The following is a 14,831-nucleotide window of genomic DNA, read 5'->3' as shown; positions in this document are numbered from 1 at the left end:
ATAAATAAATGGATGACAGTGGAATCAAAGAATATATTTTTAAAAATATCGAACTTATATACCTGTCTTCTAAAAAAAATTAATTTCAACGGACCAAAACACAAATGGTACAAGAGAAATGCGTATGGGTTTCGGTTGGCAAAAACTTAGTCTTTTGCCGAAAGTAATAAATAGTATAGACCATCGCGGGATGCTATCTAAATAAGTTAGTGAATGGCGAGTGTCGAATTGACAAGCTATTTTTCGTTATGTCTGATAGTTCGGGGTAGGAGGTATAGCGATAAAATCTTTATAAATTTGGTAACTTGGTATTACTTCTGGCCTTAAAGTGTAAAAAGAGTTACTACCCAGGTGGAAATTGACCGATAACATTGTATAGTATGATGGCCTATACTTTTAATCATCCTTCATATCAAGTGATCGCTTGGTATTAAGATCTAAATAATGTGATAAATTCTTTAAAGTATAAAAATATAAGAATAGGCTAGAAAAGGCAACTTTAAAAAATGATTTGGAGAAAGTTCTGTTAAATGGATTTCTACTGTTGCAATCGTAATCCTCGTCAGATAATTAAATATAGGTGTTCACAGACAGTCGTGTTATGTTTGATTTATACATTGTTCTTAGGCTATTGAAATCTTATGTAGTTTCACGCGGCCACCTGACTCCTCCTGAACTTTTCTAAAAATTAGTTTCTTTTATTTGATCTTTTTTGCACTTAAAAATAAACTATCTTTTAAGGTAATGACGATACTCAAAATATATGACACCCGGCTTACAAAAGACATCACATTCAATGTTTTAAGGGTTATGTGGTTTTAAGAGCTTATTAACCGGTTATATAATTTTTTACGACCTTTGAATTTAGAAATTAAACTTTTGACGTCAATATCGAGCCTGGACGCTAAGTAGGACCTCCGACACCTTACTGGAAAAAAGCCTTGAACCAGCCTTAACCTCTACAGAATACTTCAGGCGCACTATTGATTGGACAATAAATCAGCAAAATAAAAAGATTAATCAAAGGTATCCCTTTTTATTAACTTGTTAATTTTTGTTTTATTTCTAACAGCACTTAACACATGGATAAGGGCATTTATTTCTATTGTAGGCCGCGGACAAACGAGACATTGATCTATTTTACTGTTCATGGTCACTTACACCTGTTAAATTGATAGTTATAAAATGTGTTCAGCTACGAATCTACGATGGATTCAAAAGGTGTTCAACGATTTTTATTTTTTATATATACATGTATTAATTAATAGTAGACGAATTTTCTTTTGAGTAGGAAATTTAATTTTTTTCAACAACAAATTTTACTTTTTTTAATCAAATAACCAATCCTATTTCCAGAGAGTATGTACTCTTATCGAAATTAAATCTGCCCTGAAGCATGTGTAGCCGAAGTACAAATCCATCACGCTGGATCTAAGAGTTCCTTTGAAAAATGTCTTTAAAAACATATTTTTCTGTGAACTCTGAAACTAAATCTTTTAAAAATAGATTTTCGTTTTCTACACATTGAAAAGAATAAGGAAAAATACATGTACTAGTATTTCTTTATACTACGTATTTTCGCTATTGGCTTATTAAAAATAAAGATTTCCAAAAATATGGGGAGGGTGTACATAGACAGGCACTACTTTAAAGTGTAAAACGTCATTATATATTTAGCTTTGATATTTGTAACATTTTGTTCATTTCTATGATCAAAGATCGAGGGTATATAGTTACAAAATTTCACAATTAGTTTGATTCATTTGTAAAAATCTGCAATGCAAAATTCGTAAATACTTTTTATGTCCTTTTGATGTTCAAAAAACATATTTGAACATTTCAAAAGAAGAGTCATAAAGACATTTCGAAGAAAACGGCTATTCCCCGAAACACCAATCCTTGATACATACCTGGAATACTCTTTAAAAAATAATCTTGACTAGGCAATTTTTAAATCTCCTGCAAAATTAAAAATAAATGATTCCAAAATATCATCAAAAATGTGTCTAATGCTGTTTAATTATATCTGTTTATATCTCCTATATAGAAATTTAATAAAAACATCGATTTCAAGTCGAAATCTGCACACAGGCAAGGAAAACAACTTAAAATGCACATTTCATATTTTAACATGCAGGATGTTGCGGTTAATTGTTCAACCTAACATTATTTTTTTTAAAGAAATACCGGGAATTGCCTGCGTTGGCAAATTCTTTTTAAAAATGAAATGTAGACATCAATGTTTGAACAAATTGACCAATAAAGAGAGTGATAAATAGATTTCAAAAAAGACATGTCAGCAAAGGTTTTTATGAGTGTGAACACAAACACTCCTATTGCCTTTAACTTTCATCACAATAAATCTGTTGATTTTGTCATTTGAAAATGGAATTAAAATGTTTCAACTAGTTTGTTAGATCATTATTTGAAAAAAAAATCATGTTTGGATTAGATGAATGTCTAAAATGACAATATTGGCGAGTATTGTACGCAAAATTAAGGAAGTCTACTTTATACGCTAATGTTAAATAACAAGTTGCTGTCCTTTAAAAAAAGGACTACAATACGTGGACCATATGCAGGTGTTTCTAACCGAAATTTGATTAAAGAAAAAAATTTCTAAGTTTATTGAATATTCATGTAGGTTCGTTCACATTTCTACAATGATCTGCCTACTTTGACTGATAGTACATGTACTTTCATAGCAAAATTTTGTTAGATTTAATCTCCGACTGGCATATAATTTTCAAGTGTCATCTTTAAATTCGGGCTATTTTGATACATTTAACCCACAATGACTGGGACTTTACATATACTAGACATATAATATTCTAGATTTATTCGGAAGAAATCTAACATTAGAAAATTAAAGCTGATGGTAAGCATGTACATGTAGCACAGCTCTTAAGTAAGCAGATTTTTTTTCAGAGCCCCCCTCCCCCCTCCCCCACATGGAAAGCCGTTGCTACAGGCTTGTATCAAGTTGTATTTGGATTCCTATATATCAAATTATTTTTGCGAGTCTTGATGCACAAAACTAATGCCGGTAAAGATCTATCTTTTAAAAACCTAGAACTAGTCGTTGAATGAAGTTTTTAATTCAAGTTGTTAAGTTATCTCTGCATTGCAAATTCTTCCTACTTTTTAAATGCTTGTGCCATAGAATCAATGTTTAGTTTGTATATAAAGGTATGTGTATTAGATTGGAAATTTGGATCCGCCAGTGAACTCTCATTCGCATCATCTGGGTCTTTCCATCAGAGGTCGGGAAGCTTGTCGGAAAGGCCCGAGAAGTTGCGATTGGTGTAGCGGAGTCAGCCGAGGATTGCCGATTGGAACTCTCTAGAGTTCTCGCGCATGCGTAGGCTAATCCGGTTTAACCTCGCTTATATATTTAATAATAATTAATATGTTGTTAAAACCAATTACAAACTTCTACATGTCCTAGCACCCAATAATTTTACCCTGAGTCAGGGAAGGCCCAACCTGAGCACATTATAATGGCAGACTCCATTTCATTAAGAAATAAAAGAATCTTCAAAATATAAATAAATAGGTAAACCAAAAACGTGCATGCTACCTATATGACCGCGTTGAATGCAACACTTACAAGTACTATTGGTGGTTTGCAAATATTTTCAATGATTTCATCATCTAATTCTCTAATACTTAAAATTTAATTCCAGCAGATAGCTAAGTTTTAAGGACCAAAGAAGTGCATGCTAGCCTTCTCCTGTATGACCATGTTAATTGCAACAATAACTAGTACTATTGGTAGTTAGCAAATAATTTTCAATGATTTCATAATCTAATTCTCTAATACCCTGCAGAAAGCTTAAGACTTAAGGTGTCTTTTGAATGGTTTAAATGCCACTTGTGTAAATATCTAACAGTACTCATGAAACATGCACTGAACACATGCTCATCAGCATATCCATTAAATCATCCCCCAGCAGATTTGTGGTCCCCCGTCTTCTCAAGTGGGCTCTCCTTACACACAAGGCATTCAATCTGCCATGTCATTCCGTGCAGAGAGTCAAGTATTGAACACCAGATCAGGCATGAAGGACAACTAGATTGACAGAACATAACACTTTAATGTGAATAAATTAGGCTTTCATTAGAGTGCAGTATGATTTAGGACAACATCTCATTAATACAAATATATGAATCTCTACTTCAGTTTTACTGAATACAATTTTATGAACAACATTTTAACTCTATAGCAATATAGACTATTTACAACAATTTGCTTAAATTCTCCTATCTCATTATATCATTTCAAAATGTTAATCATTTCAATACAGTTAAAATGCTTTAAGCAATAGGAGAAACATTCTCGGAACTTAAGTTGTATAAACATAGCAATTGCTAATTATCTTTCTTACAACAATTACATGTAGGTACTATACATATGTGCTTACTATTTTCACATTGTTCAAAAGGCACAGGGGAAAAATATTTCTCAAAAATATTAGGAATTTGCAGTTTAAGATATTGTTTTACTTTTAGATGCATAAAATATCTTTGTGCCGTGGTAAATTTAATATATATTTGCATTTACAATAAAATCAAAATAATATAGTATGTGCTAGTAGATTAAAAATATGATTTATTTTATTCATTTCAATATCACTGATGAAGAAAAATCAGAATTAAGTAAAATTTAATTTTACTAATACTCTTAAGTTTGATTAAGTAGTGGCAATTCTGAAATTTTTGATCTATTTACAAAAGTCACGTTCCACTTTGGCTAGCTGTCATTACCTAGCCCTCTCTGAAAAGAATTCTCCTTAAAGGTTCATTGCGCACCCTCCCTTTTGTAATACAAACTCCATTCAAAAAATTATAAACATTTTCTTTTACAAAGTAAGGTACCGTAAATGAAAGTTACAATATTCTGGCTGATTAATAATCTATATGCATTAATCTCATAACAAAGAGAACACAAAAACTCTAAAGACATTACACTTACATGTTTTAAAAACAGTCTTTGAGTCAAATTATTATTACATAGAAAAATTTTAACTTTTGCATATTGCCCTAATGTTCAAGGATAAAATACAATAAACTTAAAAAAAATATTGCACTAAACTGACATCACTCAAAAAAAACGTAAACCTCTTTCAATACAAATAATATTTATGTCTTTGAACTTGAGGTTGCTACATTTTTTATGTATACTAATTTACATACTTTTCTACACAAGCATTTACAGGGGAGGGGGGTTCTACTGAAAATTAAACAAGACCTAACTGGGTTCAGTCCTTTTCTCTGAGGTTGATGTTCCAGCCCAGGACTTTCCTATCAAATCCACAAGAGAACAGGTTACACACTGGATGGTCTTCTGTCCAGGCTACAGAGGTCACCATCTTACTGTGACCCTGTCAAAGGTCAAAGGGTCAAATAAGTGTGGTCTACATACTGTAACAGGCTGTACTTATTTGCATGGGGTTTAAAACTTTGATGTACATGTATCACAATTTCTGTTCAATGGTTTGCATTTGTATGCATGCTTTGTATGAATTTGTGACTATCAATATAACAAAATATTAATCTCACACAGAAAAAAAGTATGTTTGCAGTGTCCTGATTCATTAACCTTTAGTATTTGATCTACTTATTTAGTGAAAGGAAATGAGCATACAGTTCTTTTATTTCCACTGTGTATAAGAATTATAATTGGAACACTGTTTTGATACTTCTCTATATGTATTAGTGTGACAGCAGTATCCACACTCTATTATTCTATACACGTACCTGTCGGTTACTTCTAGGTAGTCGTCCTATTCTGTTTCCGTTGATGTCGTAGATTCTGATGTGCCTGTTGTCATGTGGTATCGCAATCAAACTCTGGCTTGAAGAAACAGACAACCTGAAAATGTAAAATAAAATACACGTGTAGTGAGTCAAGAAAGGTAACTCTGTGACAATGTATTTCCATGAAAAATAATGGCTGTTAAGAAGGACAACTCTTGAAAAGTATACAATCATTTCTCATCAAATTAAAGCTTTGAATAGGAAGCACAAGTTGATAGATATTGTTGATTATATTCTATTCTTTTTCTCTCATTAGTTCCATTTTATGTAGATCGTATAGTATTTATACAACTACTGTAAATCACTTTTTATTAGTGAGAACTTTATTTTTGCATAATTACGCGAGACATTGTGCTCGCGAAAATTTAATTCTCGCGTATAATAGAGCAATAACCACAATTCGCGAAAATTTTGTCTCGCTAATCAAGAGCCAATGACTATCTCGCGAAAATAAGGTGTTGCGAAAATTTAGTGATCTACAGTAATTTTTTTTCAGAGCAAGTACTTGACACAATCTAATTAACATAATTGGATAAGTAAAGTGATATGAAAATGATGCCAAGTGACTTCCTAAATTGGATTGGTAAACTGATTTCAAATAGTTGTCTAAATGCTTATTTAATTTTATGCAGAATGCTTCAAAAGGCATCATTAAAATAAAAATGCCTTTTTACCTGTTTACAGAGGAGTCTATTCTAATGGCAGCTAAGGGAGATCTCATGTTTTTGACATCCCATACTTTCACGGTCCGATCATCACTTCCTGATACAACTTTATCTGAGCCAGCAAACAATGCACTAGTCACAGGTCTAAAGGTAAACATTTACATTTGAGTAAACTAATTTTCATTCAATAGTTGTAAATGGCATGAATATACCTTAAAAAATAACAACTGCAATTTCAAAGTACACTGAAGTTGAGACATTCAATGCAGTTTATAGCTTCAAAACTTGTGTTATAATCTTGTTTTACAATGAATTAAAAGATACATACTGATTGTGGCCTTGACATACATTGACCTGCATGCTGGGACTGCGGAAGTCCCACAGTCTGAAGGTCGTGTCCTTGGAGGAGGTCACCACTAGTTTCTGTGAATGATGGGTTCGTACATCTGTCAATTCCTGGTCATGCCCTAGATTAAAAAAAAATTCTATTAGAGCTAATCTACACATTGAGTAGAGTGTGATTCAAATGATTTTGATCTGCTTGCAACCAAACTGAAAATACTATCACCATTTCTATCCAAGTTACTACTCACCCGTCAAGCATGTAACTTGTTCTCCAGTTTCAGCATCAAACAAAATGGCTGTTCTATCCCATGATGCTGTGATGACCTGATTTCCTTCCAACATCCAATCAGCTGCCACCACTACTCCAGTGTGTCCAGAAAGTTCCATTGATGGAGTCCTCAGAATGGCAGCCTCCCATGTCTGTTCTACACTCTCAGCTAGAGGTCAACGAAGGAACAAAACCAGTAGATAAAGCAAGATTGTTTGAAGTTAATGTACTAAAAATCAAATGTTGGTAACTTGGTGGTAAAGCAGATAACAGTTAATTAGCAATCATACAAATCATGTTTGTAACATGTAAGTATTGTACCTTCTGGTTGCTCCTCTTTCTCTGAGTTGTCTACATCATCATCAACAGAGACAGCTCGCTGAACAGACAAGAAAAGTTACATTATCTTTATGCTCTTGCAGATTCAGTAAGGTGCTTAACATAAACCAGAAGTCTCTGTCGAGACTGAAGCTCTACTGGTTTGTATTTATAGCAAAGGAAGAGAAAATACTTTAATAAGCAGTTGGGAATTGAAACTTTACAGCGGTAATAAATAGAATAATGATCTTTGATTGAGCCTCTTTATGTTCAAGTTATATTGAAATCAGACCAAAACTGTAGGAGGAGTAGCATTTTGAGAGAATTTCACAGAAATTTCTATTTTTAGTAACCATGGCAACATCGTTAATCGAAATCAAAAACTGATGAATAGAATTATGTATCTTAGTGTAGTCTACTTGTGTGCCAAGTTATATTGAAATCAGACCAAAACTGTAGGAGGAATAGCATTTTGAAAGAATTTCACAGAAATTTTTATTTTTAGTAACCATGGCAACACCATTCATCGAAATCAAAAACCGATATATAGAATTATGCATCTTAGTGTAGTCTACTTGTGTGCTAAATTATATTGAAATCAGACCAAAACTGTAGGAGGAATAGCATTTTGAAAGAATTTCACAGAAATTTCTATTTTTAGTAACCATGGCAACATCGTTAATCGAAATCAAAAACTGATGAATAGAATTATGTATCTTAGTGTAGTCTACTTGTGTGCCAAGTTATATTGAAATCAGACCAAAACTGTAGGAGGAATAGCATTTTGAAAGAATTTCACAGAAATTTCTATTTTTAGTAACCATGGCAACACCATTCATCGAAATCAAAAACCGATACATAGAATTATGCATCTTAGTGTAGTCTACTTGTTTGCTAAATTATATTGAAATCAGACCAAAACTGTAGGAGGAGTAGCATTTTGAAAGAATTTCACAGAAATTTCTATTTTTAGTAACCACGGCAACACTGTTCATCGAAATCAAAAACCGATACACAGAATTACGTATCTTAGTGTAGTCTAGTTGTGTGCCAAGTTATACTGAAATCAGATTAAATCTGTAGGAGGAGTAGCATTTTGAATTTCTATTTTTAGTAGCCACGGCAACACCGTTCATCGAAATCAAAATCCGATATACAGAATTATGTATCTTAGTGTAGTCTAGTTGTGTGCCAAGTTATACTGAAATCAGATTAAATCTGTAGGAGGAGTAGCATTTTGAAAGAATTTCACAGAAATTTCTATTTTTAGTAACCACGGCAATACCGTTCATCAAAATCAAAAACCGATACACAGAATTATGTATCTTAGTGTAGTCTAGTTGTGTGCCAAGTTAAATTGAAATCAGACCAAAACTGTAGGAGGAGTAGCATTTTGAAAAATTGTTTACAGACAGACAGACAGACAGACAGACAGACGGACGGAAAAAATTCTGGTCTCTGACCAGTAGAGCTAAAAATTCAATGAAAAGGGAAAAATTGTTTATAAATGTCAATTTCTTTCTTTTAAGACATGAAGATTATGCTTGCACAAAATGCAAAGTGTTAAAGAATCAAAAACAAGTATAAAGAATTTAAAATTTTAGTAAACTAAAAGATGGTAGACTTACTCCAAATCTCTTGTTGGCCTCTGGCAGGGTTACATGTGCCCCCCAGATGTGGGCAGTGCGGTCCCCTGATGCTGTCAGGGCCAGCTCTCTGTCTGGGTGGAACCTGATTGAGTTGACCGAGCCTTGGTGTCCTAAATACTGCAGCAGACACTGCTGGGTTTGTATAGACCAGATCCTTGCTGTGTGATCTTTTTAAGAAAAACATAGGTAATCAGAGATTACAGAGCTCACCTCAACGAATGTTGTCTTTAAGTAAGGCAAAGTCACACAATTAACCAACAAAAAGTGTACAAAAATGAAAATATTCATGCAATTTTGATCTGATACTTTGAAATAGACCTATATAAAAATTCAAACTAGTTCTTCTTCATGAAAATGTAACTAAAATCCAGCATCTGAAGCAAATTTGAGAGTTTTCATCCCTTGATGCATCATTTGTGCAAGTTTGGTTTATACAATGTTATATAAGCCTAAAAGCATTTTGGTAATTGACCTGCACCCATAACTTTTACCTGGTCCATTATCTGAAAAATGTATGTTGAATTCAACATCCGAAGCAAGTCCATTAGTGTGCATCCTAAGATGTATCGTCCATGCAAGTCTGGTCATTAAAGAACTCATAGTTACTTGGAAATGAATCATGCACCAAAAACTTTAACCTGTTCACTCAACCAGAAAATGTAGGTCAGATTCAGCATCTGAAGCAAGCCTAGTAGGATGCATCCTTAGACATATCATCCATGCAAGTTAATTCATCATAGGGCTCATAGTATATTAGAAATGAGACCTGCACCAAAAACTGTAACCTGTTTACTCAACCCGAAAACGTAGGTCAGATTCAGCATCCGAAGCAAGCCTGGTAGTATGCATCCTTAGATGTATCATCCATGCAAGTTTGGTCAAATTAGGGCTTATAGTTACTTGGAAATGAAACCTGCACCAAAAACTTTAACCTGTTCACTCAACCGGAAAATGTAGGTCAGATTCAGCATCCGAAACAAGCCTGGTAGTATGCATCCTTAGATGTATCATCCATGCAAGTTTGGTCATTATAGTGCTCATAGTTACTTGGAAATGAGACCTTCACCAAAAACTTTAACCTGTTCACTCAACCGGAAAATGTAGGTCAGATTCAGCATCCAAAGCAAGTCCATTAGTGTGCATCCTAAGATGTATCGTCCATGCAAGTTTGGTCATTATAGTGCTCATAGTTACTTGGAAATGAGACCTTCACCAAAAACTTTAACCTGTTCACTCAACCGGAAAATGTAGGTCAGATTCAGCATCCGAAGCAAGCCTGGTAGTATGCATCCTTAGATGTATCATCCATGCAAGTTTGGTCAACATAGGGTTTATAGTTCCTTGGAAATGAGACCTACACCAAAAAGTGCACCAAAAATGTTGACCTGCTCCAAAAACATTAACCTGGTCATTCCTCTGCTGAAATTGCAGCATCTGAAACTTTGACTGGTACAACGAAACACACTAGAAGGATCTTCAATGCATGTCTATTCAATATAGGACACAGAAGTATTTAAAAAGAAAACTGCTCCAAAAAACTTAACCTGGGACGCCGACACCGACACCGACGCCGACACCGAGGGTATTACATAAGCTCCCCCAACTTCGTTGAGGTGAGCTAACCAGAGTATCTTTAATGACTTAATTAAGTCATGTGCATGCATGCGTGCGATACTTAACATCAAACAAGGATGTCAAGATTGCAGTTAAATACCTGTAAAAACAATTGTTGTCTAACATTATCATTCAGGTACCAAAGTATTGATGATAAAAATCTGAGACTTATATACAGTGATCATCCTTACCAGCGGAGGCGGTCCCAAGCACCTGTTGTCCAGGCTGGTTCGCTCGAGACACCATCACCTCCCAAATCCCATCTCTGTGACCTTCAAACTTCCGCACCACAGAAAACAAGAGTGAGGAGTTACGGAAGCTGGAGACTAGTTTACTGGTGGAAGCCTTGTAGGTTGTTTTAATCTTCTGGGAAATCTGACTAGCTGCTGCAAGCAGAAGAAGAGAAATATTAAACTAAACAAGTAACATTACCATGTTATAGACAGCAATGACATGGATAAACACTGAGCAGTAAAAGTAGGCTTTACCAGAAGATTGTCGGGTGATATCATGTCCTGCTGCAAGTTAAGAAATTTTACAAATTAAATCATTATCTGGACATAGACCATACAAAAGAATTAGGGTAGCAGAAGGGGGTGAACTACAAGTGAATCGAGTGAATAAAATGCCACTAAAATCAAGGTGTTTTACATAAAACAATATACTGTACAAATCATTCCTTTCAATTTTACTTTCCTTTACTGGATACTTTGTATACAATGAAAACATAAAAAAACAAACATGCCCAATGTCATGCGTTAAAAATGCAGATTTAACTATGGAAACACTTACATCGTTTTGGTTTGAGGCTGATGTCAGAATTATCTGTATTGTCTACAGAGCCAGCTTCCCTGTGTGTGGCCTCAGCTCTCTCTGTCTGGGCATCCAATCTCTCCTGTACTAAAGAGGTGATCAGAAGAAAATAGTGGTAAGTATTAATATGATTAAAGTGTCATGATGAATAATTATATAAATTCACAAAAAAATAAAATATTTAAGAAAATTCATTCACAGATTTCATTATACATGACATCCTTCAAACATCTGCATTGGCAGTAAGTCATTTGTAAAATTTGCTAGTACAGGCATACAGACATAGATACTCACATGCTATATTTTCAGCATAGAGTGTTTCGAATTCCTTCTCAATCTGTGAAAATAGATCATGGAGCCTCTTTCTATAATATAATTGCAAATAAAATAATTAATTCTATATTGATTAACCTATGTTTATAAAGTTCATATGATACATATTAAAAAATACAAAACAATCAAAAATTCAATTTTATATTAAATTGTTATGCAGATAGACAAAGAACACAAAATCTTACCTGACATGAGGGGGCATTATATCTACATCCGAGTCAAATCTCAGCATGGGAGGGGAGTGAACCTCCTCACTCGTCTGGGCCCTCCTGCGACTGCCCTTTAACTTTGACACTGGTTTATTACTGTCCACTGGCATTGTCTATACTGAAGGATATTCTGATTGGGGCTAATTGTCCATTCACACTAGCTCACTTTAGCATTTTGTCTGTAAATTTTGAATAAATATTCTATAATTTACTATACATGTATCACATATAAACATGATAAATGCAGCTGAATGCTCATGCCACAACCCATGATTCAAGGGTAAAACTCTGTTATAATATAAATATATATCTGAATGCACCGATTTTGTGGCAATTCACTCTGCCTTTGGTTCAGTTTTATATGGATTGCCCAATATTCTTGAAATTAAAAAAAAATTTATCAGCGTTTCAGCATCAAATGGTTCTGGTCCAGTACAATCACTAGATTTAGCTACATAGGTAAAATTACCTATGTATCTTTATTAACCTACCTCAGGTAGCTTTATTTAGCTATTTCACTCAATCACTGCAACTTTTCAAAATTTTTCTTTCTATTAAAAAGAGACAAAAAATCACAATTAAATGACTATTAATATTTATACTAGGGAGGTTTTAAAAAGCAATCCAAAGCAGAAATAGTTTATACATTGCTGCGTTTGGACAATTTAGCAAAACGTGTAATTCTGTTGTTTGGGTAACTGTCCTTTCTATTGTGTGTGGTGAGGCATGGATGAGTATGATTATTTCACATTTTGCTGAATAATTACCCATTTTCGCTAGCCAAGGGTTTCTGATACGCTACTCTCCTCATAATCCCTTGGCATACGGTGTTGATAGAAGGTTTTTTTTCTCGAGCTCTGATTGGGCCGGTCGACCAATCAGCAATTGTTTTTTTGCAAATGACGTTATTTGCGTCCGGGATATTTCTTGACTCTTTAATCTCGGGAATGAAAAACACAAGTAAACAACGATCCGTAAGATAACATTCAATTCTATGAAAAGCTATGGTGTCATCCAATATCTTCTAAATATGTGATTAAGAATGTATATTGAAGCTTCAGATTTGTACTATAAATGATAAATAAACATTACTCACTTATTGCTTCTTAATTATTCTTGAAAAAAACTTTGATTGAATTTTTTTTTTAAACATGTGTCTTTATTTCTGTCGATGACGCAATCTGTGCATACCTGATAGATTCAAGATCATGTGACGAAAACCATTTTGTCTTTTGACTACACTGTATGCCAAGGGATTATGAGGAGAGAAGCGTATCAGAAACCTTGGCTAGCGAAGATGTTACCGACCTATTATCATGTTAACCGGAACTGGACTTCTTTGTCATTTCATTCAAAGAGTAACTGTTCTTACTGTTGTACATAGCCCCAAAACTTTCAGAACTTTGATTTCGATTGCGCAGAAAAAAACATTTCTTCAAGAGTGATTTTTTCATGAATTGTTTTCAGATGTCAGAGTTCAAAGTTGAAAATGATCACTGCATCAAAATGAGAGAAAAATGGTTATTTATAGAAATAAATTGATTTGGTAGCTAAATAAAGCTACTTCAGGTAGGTAAATAAAGCTAAGAAGGTAAATCAAGCTACGTAGCTAAATCTAATGATTGTACCAGATCTGTGGTTGGGTGTACAGTACAGACAGTATACTTTCTCTACACCTTATGAAACTTTAATCTGTACTGAATAAAAACATGAATAAAACATGTGTAACATATTTAAAGTGCTTTTTTCAATTATAGTATATTTAATACCGATTTTTATTATGCCAAGGAAGAAAATGAGCAGGCATGGCAGCTCCTAGTGCAAGAGTTAAATGTCCTGGTAGATAAATAAAAAATGGAACAAAAATATCAGGGTTCTATATTTCTACCAGAAATACACTTACCTTCTGTTGCAGAATTTTTTAATACTGTAGAAAAAACAACAACAATAAATACGTCGAGGAAAGTCAAAATTTTACCCGGAAATTATTTATATGTATGTAAAAAGAAAAACCGAACACGGACGGAATAGTTATTTCGGTAATTCTTAAGCCAAACGTTAGCTCTGTCGCTCAAAACCTGCGATGATTTTTTTTTTTTATTTACAGTAACATTTATTCTAACATTGATAGCAAAGTAATACCAAACATAAAAAAATAAAAAAAGATGAAACCATGGATCGAGGAGTTCGGTTATTTGACATTCTAATGCAATCGTTTTGTAAAACACGTTTTGATTGGCTAATGCACTGATGTTTGAAGCAGTAAAACGAGCATTAACGAGCCTGAAAGCTTTTTCATTGTGACGTCATAATAGAGCGATGCAAAAACACAATGCTCCATATTTCATATAACAAAATTCAACAAAATAAGATGTAAACAACAAACAAAATGCATTTATTGCATTAGAATGGGAATAACTAATCTTCTCAGTTTGCGACCGTTAAATCAGCATTAACGGTCGCAAATACCAAATTAGAAGATAGTTATTCCCTAAATTATTTCAATGGCGGAACCCCCCCCCCCCCATGCGCGCGCTCAATGATTTTTTTTCAGTTCAGTTCAACTTATTTCACCTACACCAAGCTATTAGTACATGGGGGTAATGAGCATTAAAAACATGTCTTCTGTCATGTTTTCTACATGTACACTGTACCTCTGGCCAGACTGTATATAAATATAAGAGTGGGGAAAAACATATCAAGGAGGACAGACGGCAGCATAATTTTTTTAGAATAAACATACAGTTTTTTTCAGCATTTTTTTTTCGCTTGAAGTTGAAGTGAACGCTAATGAATT

The 14,831-nt window shown here is 33.9% G+C and overlaps 1 protein-coding gene across 3 annotated transcripts; it reads right to left on the bottom strand.

Annotated features, from left to right (window-relative positions):
• Positions 1-4,077: 4,077 nt before the first annotated feature.
• On the bottom strand, positions 4,078-13,998 carry LOC134243126 (WD repeat-containing protein 37-like). Of its 3 annotated transcripts, none has more exons than XM_062725350.1 (13): positions 13,938-13,998; positions 12,011-12,213; positions 11,787-11,857; positions 11,472-11,579; positions 11,168-11,197; positions 10,871-11,065; positions 9,045-9,232; positions 7,420-7,477; positions 7,079-7,267; positions 6,814-6,952; positions 6,495-6,629; positions 5,761-5,875; positions 4,078-5,384 (listed from the first exon to the last, which is right to left on the bottom strand). In XM_062725350.1, exons 2-13 carry the CDS (start codon positions 12,142-12,144, stop codon positions 5,262-5,264), a joined length of 1,485 nt encoding a protein of 494 aa, XP_062581334.1. In that variant the 5' UTR covers positions 12,145-12,213; positions 13,938-13,998; the 3' UTR covers positions 4,078-5,261. The 3 variants fall into 3 exon arrangements, with proteins under 3 accessions (XP_062581334.1, XP_062581333.1, XP_062581335.1); XM_062725349.1 differs by lacking the exon at positions 13,938-13,998 and adding an exon at positions 12,526-12,591; XM_062725351.1 differs by lacking the exons at positions 11,168-11,197; positions 13,938-13,998 and adding an exon at positions 12,526-12,591.
• Positions 13,999-14,831: the final 833 nt, after the last annotated feature.

This window comes from Saccostrea cucullata, unplaced genomic scaffold (genome assembly GCF_032062105.1).
Source record: "Saccostrea cucullata isolate Sc308-1 unplaced genomic scaffold, CSIRO_AGI_Scuc_v1 ctg161, whole genome shotgun sequence".
Lineage (NCBI taxonomy): Eukaryota > Metazoa > Mollusca > Bivalvia > Ostreida > Ostreidae > Saccostrea > Saccostrea cuccullata.
The sequence above is the reverse complement of the archived record's forward strand: the minus strand, read 5'-3'. Positions and strand labels throughout refer to the sequence as shown.